Genomic DNA, 15,852 nt, shown 5'->3' with positions numbered 1-15,852 from the left:
TGGCTTGGTACCTTAGCTAGAGCGTTGCTCACCATTAATGCCACATTTTGGCCTTCTCTTTTAGATTCAACCGTAAATGTTACATCACTGAAAAGATGCAGTTAATCAAGTTAAGGATGTACATCAGTCAACATAAATCCACTCCCTGCTCTGAAAAGCTCTCTCAAAAGAGTACTGAAAGTAGGTCATCTTCACGCGGAGAAGGCTGCAAAGCACTACAACTTTAACTTCACACCACACATACTTTTGAGATTCATAACCACAGAACTGGCTGAAAATAGACAAATAGACAGCCATTCAAAATAGCTCCTAATGTAAGGAGATCCACAGATTACCAGCCAACTGGGACATGAACAAAGACAGCAGAAGTTCCATAAGAGCACAGGTTGGAGATATGGTAATATATGAACAACCCTACATTCTTCTGTGAGAAAAAAAAACACCTAAATCTCACATTAGTGTGCTTGGCTTTCAATTACGCAACTCACAAAACATGTAGTCATGTCTAGCATTCTAGAAATACTTCTATTCATAATGACATACACAAGCATTAAATACTTTAAACAAAATCAATGGTCTCTGTCATTTTATCGTAATTACACAGCCATCACTGTGAAAATGGAGGTAGTCATTTATCTAACTACATTAGAGTAAGCCTTGTATGAAGTGAAGGAACAGGTATTAATGCTAGGTAGCAATTCTCAGTGCATATTTAAATCCAAACTTTTACTTCCAGAGGTAAGACCATAAGTACTTGAATATTCTGAGGTGGGGAAATCTAGAAAGAAAAAAATTACCACTCAGAGGCCAAAGTAAAGTTTTATGTTAGCAATAAAGCAGAACTTAACAGCCTGTTCAGGGTAGTCCAGTCGCAGACTGAAGCCACCTGCAGAGAAGTGGAAGTCAGCAGGTGCAGCCAACTGCCAAGTTTTCACCTCTCTGAACTTCTTCCTAGGAGTAAGCCCTGCCACTGAACATCTACTGACACGTAGTTTTCCCAACCTGGTAACTAAGCATCCTTTCTATTACGATGTTTTCAAATAAAAACGTCTCTCACACACACACACACACACACACACACACACACAGTATACTCCACCTTTTCATTCAACCTGGTTTGTGTTCAATTTAAGCAGAAGATTTATCAGCTCTTCCACTGACATTAACAGCTGGTTAATACTGTTTCCCAAAGGGAAGAGTTCTGGGGCAAGGTGAGCACGTTTTCCTACATTCTTGGTGTTAATTTTCATCAGGAGAGAACCCTCTTAGTGAAACACCACTGCCTCTTTACAATCTCCCACCATCGCCTGCCTGGTCAATCACAGAAAAGAGACAGTTAACTCTTGAGAGGTCTCTGGACCAGCAGGTACATCAAACAGGGGCCAGTGCTCCTTTGGCTTAGGGAGTGCAACAGGGAACTTTAGAGCCCAGAACCAAGCAGGATACTCTAATTTCCCAGCCTGTCCTCTACTTCCTTCAGTTAGGTCAGAGCTTGAATAAAAGAGGGGTCTAACATGTATCAAGGTCCTTTCAGAGATGCTAACAGAGGGACACATAATGGAAGGTAGCAATGCAGGTAAAGAAGTAGAAAACGCACATACATCCAGACTTTGCCTCTATTATACTGCAAATTGATCTATGAGGTGGACTGCAGGTAAATCTAACAATCGCCTGCATATACAGGAAAACAGGGTGCTTCCATCTCACACTGGGAATCCCATCCGAATAACTCTCCTAAGGAACGGGTGAGAACAAGAGCCCGATTACAACTTTATGCATTTTAGTTGTAAGTTACATGTGCCTGTGGTACTATGTTGCTTTGAGCTATTCAATAAAACAGCAACTACAATTTGGCTATAAAATAATTTTTGTTCACAGAGATTTTAAGCTAATCTTAAGTTAATTAACATAAGAACATTCTATTTACCAAGGCAATAAAATTTATGATAGTTCTTTGCTATCACTAGGAATTTACACTATGTAACACTCAAAAACAAAAAACATAAAATCAGATCCCTCTAATCATATGCAAAGTCAACACAAAATGATGACAGACCTGATACTATGAAACTGCTAGAGGACAAAAATTTCAAGACACCCCATATTAATGTACCCAACCATTTCTGAGTAAGACCCCAAAAACACAGGCACTAAAAACTAGACAAAAGGCTTATGTCAAACCAAGAAGCTTTCGTACAGCAAAGGAAACAGTCAACAAGATGAAGGAACAATCAACACAGCAAGAACATATTTATAAACTATCTGGCAAAGGATTAAAAACCAGAATAAAAGGACCTAAAAAACAAAAATCTAATTAGGAAATGGACATCAATTGGCATCAACTGATATTTCACAAAACAAGGAATACAACTACATGAAATAATGTTCAATACCACTGGCCGCCAAAGAAATTAAAGCCATAATGAGATTACCATCTCACATGTTAGAATGGCTATCATCAAGTAAACAAGAAGTGAGGACTGATGGCGAGTATGTAAAGAAAGAATTCTCAGACACCTCCTTTGGCAGGAATGTAAATTAGTACAGCCACTTTGGAAAACTGTAGAGAGCTCTTAAGACACCAGAAATAGAACTGCCACATGATCCAGCAATCTCACAATTGGGTATATATCCAAAAGAAATGAAAACACTATATTAAAATGATACCTGTATCACCATGTTTACTACACAAATCATTATATCAAAACAGTGCCTCATCACCATGCTTACTGTCTGCTTATTCACAACATATAAACTATGTCATCAACTGAGGTGTTCACATCACCAGATAAACGAATGAAGAAAAGGTGGCATGTGCTTTCTGGACAAACAGAAGAGCTCCAAGGAGCCAATCAGAAGACAGTGACAAGGCAGGGGTAATTAGTGTCATTAGTGTGTTGTATACTTGCACTGAAACATCACACTGTTCCCCCAAAAGGTGTGAAACCATCTTTAACAGTTTAAGAAGTAAATTTAAAACGAAAAGTTAAGAAATAAATCCTTTGGTTAGGATGTACTTACTATGTTCTGATTTTCAAATAAGGACTTGGGCGCGGCTTGAGCTTTACACGTCTTAAGATAGGTTTGCCAATTAAATTCTTCTTCTTTATATCCTAGGATGAGCAAATATACACAGACTCAGTAAAATATCAAGATGTCTTACACTTATGTTTTCTAGTTCCACTTCTATCTGTAATTTTTACATACTAAAATCAAGCAATGATTTTTAAACAAATGCAGTTTAATCCACAATTCTTTATATTTAAGACAAACATATATACATTTTTAAATCCAAGTGAATAGTAATTGATAGAAGGAAAAGGAAAAAATAAGGAAGCAAATACCATTTCAGATTTTTTTTATGTTTTTAATAATCAGGGTATTTCCTTAACAGTTATAAACTCTTGGCTTGGAGTAGCTGATTTCTTGATTCTTGGTAACCTATGCTACTTGGAGAGACTAGCATACATGAAGGAACAAGCAGGAAGGCTGAAAGAATAGTATTAAAACAGGTATTTAGTATTAAACAGGTATATAGTATTAAAACTATTTTGGCTTAGCAACACAAAAATGACTACTTAAGGTTCAGGAAATAAGGATAACTAGTAAATTATGCAAAAGGCAATACCCTTGCCTCAATGTTCACAATCACATTAAAGATAACCTTTCCTTAAAATCTGAGCACTTTATCTGTTAATGTGGTCTCTTTTCTCTTCAATAAAGTCGAAAGCAACATGAAAAGACCAGGGAATATATTAATTATAAATTCAACATAAGTTTGTGCAGATATCTAAAGAGTTTCTTTTTAAGCCTCATCTTTTCTATTTTTGGCTAGTATTTCAGCTCCCTCAAAATACTAATCCTCCATTATTTTTCCCCCTTACAACCAAGGACTATTTGTTCACTGAAATAGTCCTGAGATCAAAAACACATTAGAAACTGACAAAGATGAGAGTTGTTCTTAGAACTTGCTGTGAATGTGAAACATGCAAAAATCACAAGTAACATACAGAACTCAATCTAGAGGAAAGTAATTGCTGATAGTACTGTAACAGGTAGTTGTTTATACTGGTTAAAACTCATTCAAGTTAGTTTCTTCACGAATGTACATCTACAAATAAATGTACATATACACATAACTGAAATCTGTAGGTAAAAGCTGTATTCAAAGTGCCACAGAGTGTAATTTTGTATGCAAATCAGGAGATATATATATATACACACAGGTTATTCTCAAACTGAATATGACTTTCCTTTTTTTGACTTTAACAAATGTGCATTTCAACCTGAAAAATAAGCCTGATTTTGGGCTCTGCAAAATTATCTTGATGTCTACACTCTTAGAGTGTTCAAATTTGCATGTTTAAAACGGAAAGATCTTAATGAACATAAAACATGCCACAGAAAGAGCACACCTTTTGGAGGATGGAGTTTATGGCCAGTTTTCTCACACCAGCCAACCGGGTGGAGATCCAGAGCGTCTGCATTTACCCAGAAGTCGTAGCAGTCGGAGTAGCCATCAAAGTGAAGCTTTATCCGGTACCCACAAACCTGAAACAGGTAAGGCCGGGTAAGCAATTAAACAAAGCAAAACAACAAAAACTGAGTATTTGTGTACATAATGCAAAAAACAGTGTAAATCACACCTCCCTCCTTCATGGTAACAGAAACAATAGGCGAATGACAAAACCCAAAGGCAAGACAGTCATCCTACAGGAAAAGAGCTGAGCCATGGTCTAACGACAGCTCCAGCTGCACAGGGAGCACACAGCAGAATGAGGAGCAGCTTCCTAGGAATACGTATCTACTCTGCCTTTCCTGTAGTGTCCAGCACATGTCACCAAGGCGAGCTGTGGGGAAGCACCGAGCCTCAGAAGGGTCCAGGGTGGATGTTCGGCCCTACACTGAATGCTGCAGATCACAACAGTAGCTAGGCTGGAAGAAAGCAAAATCTCTCTCAATCCATACTTAGATGAGACAAACTGCCTGGAATGCTGGTTAAGAACTCACACTGCATCACCCATGTAGTACAACCGTTTCCAGTGTTCCACTTTGGAACATTCTGGGTCATGATCTGCCCCGGGCTCCTAGGGTTCAACTTCTCAGCTTTCTTCCCATTGGCACAGACAGATGTGTCTAGCAGAACCACAGACATCTGATGTCAGACCACCTCTAGAGCACCTGTCTCGCAGATGCCTGTACCACAAGCTTGAAGCCGGAGTGCAGAGCCAGATCAATTCATCCCAAAGTAACAAGGTAGCCATACAGCGGCTACCATGTAAAGATCTACAAAACACTGTTAAAGTGGTAGAACATGTTAGGATGAGTCACTTGATGAGAAAACAGAAAATGTAGGGATCCACTTTTTTTTCTGTATATATGACTGTATACGTAAAAATATGAGTATACACATTTAGAGGCCAGTGCAGAGATGTAGTTCATTCTCTGCCCTGTGGTACCACTTTCAGTCCTGGTTGTTCCACTTCAGATCCAACTCCCTACTTGTGGCCTGAGAAAACAGCAGAGGACTTGGGACCCTACACCCACGTGGGTGACCTGGAAGAAGCTTCTAGCTACCAGCTTTGGATCAGTCAAGCTACGGCCATTGCGGGTATTTGAGGAGTAAACCAGTGGATAGAAGATCTCTGTCTCTCCCTTTTTCTGTAACTCTGACGTTGAAGTAAAATAAATGAATCTTTTAAAAAAAATGCATACCTTTATGTACACACTTAAACATGCACATACATATGCAAATGCACAGTAAAAAGAAAAGTCTAGAAGAACATCTGCCAAAATATTTAAAGTGATTTCCTCAATCAGTGACTTTTTAAAACTAGAGTGTACTGGTATAATCATATATAAAACTTACACCTAAGTTGCACTTCCCATCTCCCATCCCCACCATTGCTGATATTGGGAACCCTGCGAAAGATGATCTCTTCGGAAGGGCAGAAGCTGTAGCCATCCCCTGCACAACCACTGCATAGTCAGGGAGAGCTCAAGGACTTCCTCACCCCGCACCCTTCTTGCACACGCAGGGTCTAGGTGAGGCTTACCAGTTCAGTTCCCTGAGTGACTCATAATGGCTCATAGCCTCTCTATTCTCCCAAGTCTCCCATACTTTTACTCTCCCCACACAAGCACCTCATTCACCTGTTCCTCTCATACCTTTCCTAAACTCTCCATCTCTGACCCCTGGGGAAGGGGTTACAGCCTCACACCACCCTGCTGCTCTCCATTCTACTCCCCCATGCCACCTGCTGCCTTGCCTTCTTCCTGCACTCATTCCAGCCACCAGCTCCCTCCCCAGGGCAGGGGAGGGGGAATTCCTCCAACCTTCCCTGGCTTCTTGACTCCCTTCATCTCCACTCCTCAGGCACCTAGTCCCTCAGATCTAATGCCCATCAGAAACAGATTCTCGCAGGGTTTTTTTTTTTTTACTTTATTTTAATAGAGTGATCAAAATTCACATTTTTAATATTTTAACTTATTTCCTTCAACTGTTCAATTAGAAGATGCTCATGATAAAAGGCTGCTCTGTACCCCAGATATCCATGTTCATTAAGCAGCTTTCAATAGTTTGCGTCCAATTTTGGAAAGACATCTCCTATTCTTCCAATTATCCAATACACACCTAATTATACCCCTCTTCCCAATGTCAATGAGAACTCCAAGATCTCACACTTGGACTGCCTCTAGCAGCCACATCAACCTAACCCTTCCTCAGCTGCTGACACCTGAACCATTTTTTTGCTAACATTTTGAAATGTTTGCTCCATTCTCCTATAATATATTCCTGGTAAATGCCCATCATTAACAATCCACCTCACCTACACCGAGACGAGGGGACTAGAAAATATTCACAGAGAGGCTGGCACTGGGTGCCATGGGTTAATTTGCCACCTTCAACACTGGCATCCCATTTTGGAGTGTCCAACTCTATAAGGGAGACCTCGCTGCTCCACTTTCGGTCCTGTTTCCAGCTAATGTGCCCAGGAAGGTAGCAGAAGATGGCAACTACTCGGGGCCCTGTCACCCATGGGAAGGCCAGATATTAAGTCTTCTGTAGCCTTTTGGAAGTGAACCACAGAACTGAACATCTCTCTCTCTCTTATCTTCCCCATAACTGTCACCCTGCACTTCAAATAATTTAAAAAAAATTTTTATTAAAAGTTAGTAGAAAGCAGAATCAAAAGAATTTTATTCTGGTGCAAAAAAAAATTGAAATCCAAGATTGCTTTTCTACACTATGCATTTCTCTGAACTTTTTAGAGATCTTTTTATGCAGCAGGGGAGCTCAAAATTTCCATGCCAAAATAGACTGCTATCTCCATTTTTCACAAGCACTGTAAGGTGCCATGTACCTGACCTAATGAGTGGTGCTAACAAAAAAATGCAGATATAGATATAGATAGACAGATAGATAGATGGAAGTGATCTTCATTATCCACAAATTTTATATTCACAAAGTCATTTGCTTACTGAAATGTATTTCTAACCCCTAATAATATTCCGGGTGTTTGTAAACATGCACACAGTGGCAAAATACATGAGCTGTCCAAGGCATATGTTCCCAGCTGAGGTTGACAAGACATCACCTGGCCTTCTTGCTTCAACTCTCAAGTTAAAAATGTCTTCCAGGCTGGGTATTTAATGCCATGTTTTTCAACAATTTTGAGCTTTTCCTTAAGAGATCTGCTACTTAAAATGGCCCTCAAGCACATAGCTGAAGTGCTGCCTTGTGCAGGTCAGCACTAGCAGGTTGTGACATGTCTGTCAAGCCAGATGTGTGCATTAGACAAGCAATGCTCAGGCCTGAGCCACAGTGCTGTTGGTTGTCAGCTCAGTGCTAACAAAACAATAACATACTCAAGAGTCACACAGAATGAGGTTATACACTCATCAACCAGCCAACACATTCTGAGCAAAGGCTCATGGGATCCAAACACTGCATCTCCTCAGGGAACATAATGACCACAAAGGACAAAGTGTAGACTAAGCAGATTCACTGTGCCTGAACACTGCTACCCTCTGATGCTCAATCAGCAGCCTGTTCCAATCCTCCTACTTCACTGCCTCCATTCCTTACCCTGGGCCAATGACTTTCCTTCCATGTCAAGGATGTTTCCTCAAGTGTCTGCCTCCACACAGATAAGCTTGCCGTATCCCAAACCCTAAACCCTTCCTGGACCTTTCTGTAATATTTCAAGAACTGCCTTGCTCTCAGCCCCCACCAAGATGAGTGCATCCTCAATTAGCCAGCTCTCGTCTTCTGGCACTCCCTCTGTGTCAATTAACTGCTCTCTCATCAATCTGTCAGTACTTGACCCCCTAGTGGCTAGTTAAAATCCAGCACTTTATCGTTTCTTCCCATTATCTGTTATTGTCATTGTCTGGCTATTACATTATTTAGCAGGAGCCAAGCTTCTTACAGGCCCACTATGACACTGAAAGATGCTGATAATGAAAAGTAGCTCATAAGACCACCCCATGCTGTTTGGGGAAGCTTTAAAAAGATACAAACCGCTGGCTCAAGGAAGGAGAAAAGTAAGCAAGACTGGTAAAGGAGGATGGAAACTAAAACCGAACAGTTCTTGGCAACACATTAACTAAGTCATACGGAACTGACAGGGTTTATTTTTTTGTGAAATCCTTCAGAGATAATTCCAAATAATTAAAAACACAACAACAACAACAAAAAAACAACATAGCTCTCTGCCAGCCTGTGTTTAAGCAGTACAGTATGGCACAGGCTACGGAGTCTGGCAGACTGGGTTTAAAGCTTGGTTCTAGTGCTTTGAAGCTGTGTAGGATTGAAACCATCACAGGTGAAAAACTATGACCTGCAAAGGACACGTTTTTACAAAGATGATGCGAGAGAGCGCTAACATAACACTGAGCGCCCCGACTGCCAGGAGCACTCAAGCAAAGGCCACGTGCTTACTCTTGTAGCTTGTAGCCACGTATTCCCACTGTATTTTGAAGGTAACCAAGAGGCAATGCTTACCTCAGCCACAGTGAGGACACAGTACACGGACTGGTGCTCTGGATCCACACCCTCCAACTTCATGCCGACTTTGAAGCCATTCTTGTTATATGGGAAGGATTGATACTAAAATGCAAAAAGACAGCCACTTCAGTGAGCATCCAGGAGACCTCGTCAAAAATGTGAATAACCACTGTCTGTAAGATACAGACCAGTTTAAGCAAACACATATATTTACTTCTCCAAATCCAAAACAAAATCTTCAATTCACAGCTCCACTGGAGAATGGACAAAGATTGTACATGGGTCATAGGAACAGAAGTCTACTGCTTTCCAGACCCGACCCCTCTGTTATGAAAAGATGCTCAAGCTTATCTATAACAGGTCATACAAAGTAATATTAACAGGTGAAAATACATTTCACCTGCCAAGCAGTAAGGATCTAAAAGTTTGATTACACTGTTGGCAAGGCTCTATGAAAACAGACACATGCAGGCATCACTAACAGGAATGAAAAACTGGTATAACCTCTAGTAATGTTATGACATCTATATAAAAAACATTCTCTTCAACTCAGCAATTCCAATTCTAAGAAATCCGCTAAAACAAGTAATCACACACATGCAAAACGACAGCGTGGAAGGGTATTTCACTAAAGCGCATAGTACGAGACTGGGAAAAATACTTGTGTATGTCAAGCCATGAGGAAGAATTTAAAGTGCTATGAAACAGACAAAATGAAATACTATGTATTAGTCTAAAAAAATGATGAATGGACTAATCAACTGTGATGAAATAATCTCTAAGCCATAAAGTTAAATAATAATGCAATGTCCAAAAAATGATAACCTGTGCACCATCTGATTTAACACAGGGATGGGAGAACATGTACATATACAAGTATGTTGCTTATCAACAAGTGTAATTATCCCCTCCTCAGACACAAACTTAGTACTGTGGAAGACAGAGCTATGAGGTACACATTCTTTTAGAACTCAGACCAAAAGTCATGGAAAATAACTATATAGAACAAGTTACTATGTAATTAGCAGATACATAATTTTATGTTAAATATTCTTCATGTAAATATATCAATCTAATATTCACTGCTCATCACTTTGTAAAAACTACTATGTCCATGCACAGATAAGTTATCCACAGCAGATTTATGGTATGTCATGACTAAATAATCTAAATTAAATAGTCTAAACCAAAGGTTAGCAAGCTACTCCTTGTGCATCAAATCCAGCCTGCTCCTGGTGTCTTTAATTAGTGTTTTACTGGACACAGCCACGTCCATTCACTTACATTTTGTCGGTGTCCTTTTTCCCCATTACAACAAGTGAGGGACTTGGCAGCAGACACTTCAGCCCTGCCGACTCCTTCAGCCGCACACGCTAACTGACCCCTCTCAGGCCAAGAACAGCAACTCCCACGCACACCTACTTTTCATTGGTTTTGAGTCATTTATAATAAAATGTTTTTATTTCACCAACAGGGATATAATACAGGCATTCATTGTTGAGTGTTTTGTTGCAAAGGTACACAAACCTCCCAGGGTCATGACGCTGACATGACATTTCACTCCAGCTTTGCTTTGTGATTAGTTTCTCTGTAACCGACCGCTCAGCAAGCGTTCAGAGAAGAGTCTGTGTGCAAGCCAGTGCCCTGAGTGTAGCATGGCGGGAGGGGAACCACAATGCTCACTGCTCCTGGAGGTTGCCCTCATACCATGGGAAAACCAGCAGGGCTGCGAAATTATCCTAAGTCACATTTCCTGTGAATATGACAACGCTAATTCCCATTAGTACCCCAGCTGCACCACCATCACAAGTTTCTCAAATGCCCATACCTCCTTGAATAGCTTCGCCGGCACTGCCACAGCTTTCTCCTCCTCCAGGTAGGACGCCCAGCACCAGGCTTTCTTTCCTTTAGGAGGCAAACCTGCGAAGCAAATGGGACTCAGTGAAAGAATTCCAAATCAATGATGGAGTTAGTGAGCTCTCGTGCGTCCCTGACAACAATGCCTGGCTCTTTCTCACTCCTGTGGCTAGGATCTCTGTCTTCCTTCCTGGCTCCGCCTCGAAAAAAGCAAAACTAAGATGTGAACTATGATACACAACCACAATTATAGGGGCAGAAGATGCCCAGCACGACAGCCTAGTGACTGAGTCCTCGCCTTGCATGTGCCGGGATCCCATATGGGCGCCTGTTCTAATTCATGTGGCCCCCGCTTCCCATCCAGCTCCCTGCTTGTGGCCTGGGAAAGCAGTTGAGGACAGCCCAAAGCCTTGGGACCCTGCACACACGTGGGAAACCAGGAAGATGCTCCAGGCTCCTGGCTTCAGATCAGCTCAGCTCCAGCCATTGTGGCCACCTGGAGAGTTAACCCAGCAGACAGAAGATCTTCCTCTCTATATCTCTTTCCCTGTGTATATCTGCCTTTGCAATTAAAAAAAGAAGAAAGAAAAAGGGCAGAAGAAAGAACACAGAAGACAAGCAGAAGCCATAAAGACTAGTATCACAGAAGCTCCAGGAAGTACAAGCTTCTAGAGATGAAGAAATGGACCAAGCACTGAATGCTCAGGGAACAGCTACTAGTGGCAGAGAAGAGCGAAACGAGACAACAGAGCAAGCCAAATTTTCAGATGTAAAAGGCATGCTAACATGACAAAAATCGGGTGGCAGGCAGTTCATACCAATTTTATTCTGGATTAATTTGACAAAAAACAAAACAACAAAAAACCGGCTCTGAAGAAAAGACTATAATGGCTACAGTAGGATCACTAGGGGAAAGGTTATTTTGAAGATGAGATTGGCACAGGCTGTTGAAGTGCAGAAAGAGAAAAACATAATACTAAGTAGTCAGTGGACAGGGGGAGGGGGACAACTGAGAGAGTGAGATCCTGAAAGAGCCGGGGATATGAGATTTCACCCAGGGGAGACATCAAATGGAACAGATAGAAGAGTTTGGAGAAGCAAAATGTTTTGAAGCAGAGTACGGGCCACCTCCAGAAAGACATAGAAACGAGGCTGTAGGCTTAAAGCAGGTGGAATTACCCAAACTACTGGGAGCCAGAGGGTTTCAGGTTTCAGAGCATTTCAACTTTGGAATAACTGCACAGACTCTACCCTAGCACTCAAAGAGTTTTAGATTCTGCCATTTCAGATTAAGGGGGCACAATGTGTATTTCTAGCTCCTGCTGAGGAAATAAGAGAGGAGTACTCGGCTCATTGGACTGATCTGCATAGAAAATATGACTGTGTTGAGGGCTGTGCAGCGCAAAGTGAATAGATATAAAATGATGGACTGGCAGGACAGATATTGCAAACCACAGCATAAAGCCAAGGGTAGGACACTGAGGCATCGATGCAAACGATCCAAGGAATAGGGAAATAAATCCATCTAGCCAAATATTCAAGGAGAAGCATAAGCACAAGATTCCTCATGAGAATAAAATGCTGTCTGGGAAACACCAAAAGGAAAAAAAGGTACCATGTCAGGAAGTGGTGCTTTGGCCTAAGTCGGGGCCAATGTCACAGCATCCTATGACATCAGCATCCTGTATGACAGCACCAGGTTCAGTCCTGGCTACTCCACTGCTTATCTGGCCTCCAGCTGAGACACCTGCTAAGGCAGCAGACAATGGTCCAAATATTTGGGGCCTTGCCAGGCACATGGCAAGCCAGGATTGAGTTCCTGCTTCAGCCTGACCCATGCCTGGATGCTGCGGTCATTTGGGGGAGTAAACCAGTAGATGAGAGATGCATCACTTTCTCTGTCTCTCTCTCTCACTTTCTCCTTTTCTGTCACTCTGCTTTCACGTAAATAAATATTAAAAAAAAAAAAGAACAAAATATTGGGAAATGAGCAAGAATAGGGATTTTATAAAGACACAAAAGCAGGAACCACTGACCTGATGGACCAAAAAAAAGGATGTTACTCTAATATACTTGAAAATAATCTTCAGTCTTTTACTTCCTCACAAACCTTATTTTTTCCTGGGAAAAATGAACCAAAGAAAAACCCAAAGCAACACTTTAACCGTAACTATGTATCAGACACTGAAGACCAAGCAAGCCTAACCTGCACCAACTTCACTTTCATCAAACTGCCAGCAAAACTCGTTCATGAGCTCACCCTGCTTCAGGACAGCCGGGTCACCTCGTCTTTTCCTGCGAGCCCGCTGAGAACCCCTCAGGATTCTTCCATCTTGTTTGTTCTCCTACAGCCAAGAAAGGAAAATTAGGACCTTGAAAGTTGGTGTCACTGGCACCAATGCAAAGTTCAAGAGCTGTCAGCAAGCACTTCTGGTTGTTGCTCTTTGCTTCAGTTTCACTCTGTGACTTTTAAGGAAATAAGAATATAGTACACGTCAGAACTATGTTGCTTTTGGCCTGAGGTCACTACCATTGGAAAACATGTCCAAGACTGACATTCTCCTGCTGGAAACGCCTTTTGCCCCACTCTCTGTGACTGCTCGGTCAGGTTTTGCTGCTGGTCAGTCTCCTCCAGCCTGTCGCCACTTGCCTCTATCTGGTCACTACCCTGGGTCAGCTGCATGCCAAATACTCCCCACAGCAGCATCTCCACATGTCTGCACACCAACTCCCAACCCCTCTGCCCATGGGAGCCTCACTCAGTTAACGAACTCACATCACAAGCATCTCAGCCATCTCAGACAGCTGAAAAACTTGATCCTCCACTTCATCCTTCCCTCCCGTTCCAGTAAGTAGCATGACCTGCCAATAGTTCAATTCAAAAATCTGCATGGCCCCAATTGCTCTCTTTCCTCACACTCTGACAAGCCTACTCGTGACATCCATTCCAAATGCAACCTACATGGCTCATCTATTGCAATACGCTCCACACTGGTCTCTCTGATCTCACTCTTGCTTTTCTGTCATCATTTCAAAACATCAACCTGACTGTTTTTACTTCCATTGAGACCTCCTTTTACTTAGAATACAATGACAATCCATCACTCTGGACCACACCAGCCTCTGCAACTCCATCCTACTCCACTCCCCTTAGCTCACAACACTCAGCTATGTTGTCTCTCTCCTTTTCATTTGCTCACATAGAACATGCACAGGAAGTGTTCACCACTTGTCCCACCTTCTCCTTCATTAGGACCCCTCATCTTCTCTCATCTGTCTCCTCCCCATTGTCCAGAAGATGTTATCCAAGACACCTCCTATGGAAGACTTCTAAACACCTCAACTCTAATCAGCTAGGGAATCTCAACATTTCATTTTCATTCTCATTACAGCACTTATCCCTCGCAGCTCTTTCTCCTCTACCTTCTGCATGGCTATTATATGTCTCCTTAACAAGAATATAATGTCCTCTCATTATAATGAGTAATCCAGTCCTCTCATCTTGTTCATCCAGTAAGTCCCGGTTCCTAAGAGTGACTGGCACATAAACAATTGTTCAGTATTGATCTTAAGCAAAATGTTTCAACATCTCAAACATCTCTTATCACAGAGAATCAGTAATATGTACTTCAGCGGTAAGATGTCTGTGTTTTCAATTAGCATATTTTAAATGACTTTTCTCCAAACACACCTGATATTTGTATGCATTTTTCTACCTACTCAAATAATTTTATGAGGTCTGCCTGCAATTTACCAAAATGGCATTGCATGTTGCTGTCAAGAATTTAAGATTCAGCTAGAAAAGAAAACCTTTCATGCCAGCAGTAAAATCTACAATATCCTACTATCAGTCTGACGGAAAGGGACCATATTATAGGTTATTCCCATCTGGAAAACAGGCCAGTGAGGCACAGGGAAGCTGGGCAATTTTCTAACAGTATCGTGGATAGTCCTGTAGCTAGCAGGTTCCAGGGCAGGACTTCACAACCAGGGATCCTACCCACACGCCAAGCATCCCCACAACATACTAACCATTTCGTCATCTCTGTCTTCTCCATCCTCCTTGGTATCAGCTTTCAGAGACAATTTTGGTTTTTTCTTCCGACTACACTTAGGATCTTCCTCCTCGTTGTCTTCTCCTATGTCCCTTTCTTCTTTTGGATCTCTGTTGTGTTTATAACCCCAAAATAGTGACAGGAAACAATACCTATCAAACATCTACATGTTGATTATCACTGTAAAAAGTACTTTAAAAAAGGCACATGCCAAGGGAAAAATATTTAGCCAGCCAAAGAACTATTGTCTATAAAGAACAGAATATCATATATATCAGAAAATTAAAGCCAGATTATATACTTGGGTCTTTGAAAATGTTCACAGCAAATGAAATAAAAAATTAAATGTGTTTTTGTGCAATGCATAGATTTTTCACAGTATGCAATTTCCACAAATTTTTTAAAGTCTTCATATATGTAGATTCTGAAACAGAAAAAGAACTGTCTGCTGGTTCACTCCCCAAGCAGCCACAATGGCTGGAGCTGAACCAATCCAAAGCCAGAAAACAGGAGCCTCTTCCAGGTCTCCCACATGAGTGCAGGGTCCCAAGGTTTGGGGCCGTCCTCTACTGCTTTCCTAGGCCAGAAGCAGAGAGCTGGATGGGAAGTGGAGCAGCCAGGATATGAGCAGTTGTCCATATGGGATCCAGGCATATGCAAGGCGAGGATTTAGTCACTAGGCTATTGTGCCAGGTCCTCAAAACTTTACTAAAATAAACTTATCTTTTAATTCTAATTTATATAGAATTTGTAAAGGACTCACATGTGACACCCATCATGACTTAAGTAAATTAATTTCCAAAGGGAATAGGTAATACTTATACCTGTTAATTTAATTCTAAGAGGTTTATAATTTGTCTGCAAAGATTCAGTTCATGCCAAAGAACTGATTACTTAATGTATCTGCCTTCAAAGAAATTTGAAAGCAAG

The 15,852-nt window shown here is 41.3% G+C and overlaps 1 protein-coding gene across 3 annotated transcripts in view; it reads right to left on the bottom strand.

The window, feature by feature from the left end:
• L3MBTL3 (L3MBTL histone methyl-lysine binding protein 3) overlaps positions 1 to 15,852 on the bottom strand; it is a 96,914-nt gene that overhangs the window by 50,468 nt on the left and 30,594 nt on the right. For 2 of the 3 annotated variants that reach the window (XM_040965379.1, XM_040965380.1), the window contains 6 exons: positions 14,900 to 15,032; positions 13,128 to 13,212; positions 10,839 to 10,930; positions 9,008 to 9,112; positions 4,416 to 4,551; positions 3,022 to 3,113 (listed from right to left, as the gene is read on the bottom strand). In XM_040965379.1, coding sequence (XP_040821313.1) covers positions 3,022 to 3,113; positions 4,416 to 4,551; positions 9,008 to 9,112; positions 10,839 to 10,930; positions 13,128 to 13,212; positions 14,900 to 15,032 — 643 coding nt within the window. Of the gene's footprint in view, positions 1 to 3,021; positions 3,114 to 4,415; positions 4,552 to 9,007; positions 9,113 to 10,838; positions 10,931 to 13,127; positions 13,213 to 14,899; positions 15,075 to 15,852 lie in introns of all 3 variants that reach the window. The other variant, XM_040965378.1, reaches the window with a different exon arrangement.

Source organism: Ochotona curzoniae, unplaced genomic scaffold (assembly GCF_017591425.1).
Source record: "Ochotona curzoniae isolate NIBS_2020 unplaced genomic scaffold, NIBS_Ocur_1.0 scaffold_3890, whole genome shotgun sequence".
NCBI classification, from domain to species: Eukaryota; Metazoa; Chordata; class Mammalia; order Lagomorpha; family Ochotonidae; genus Ochotona; species Ochotona curzoniae.
The sequence above is the reverse complement of the archived record's forward strand: the minus strand, read 5'-3'. Positions and strand labels throughout refer to the sequence as shown.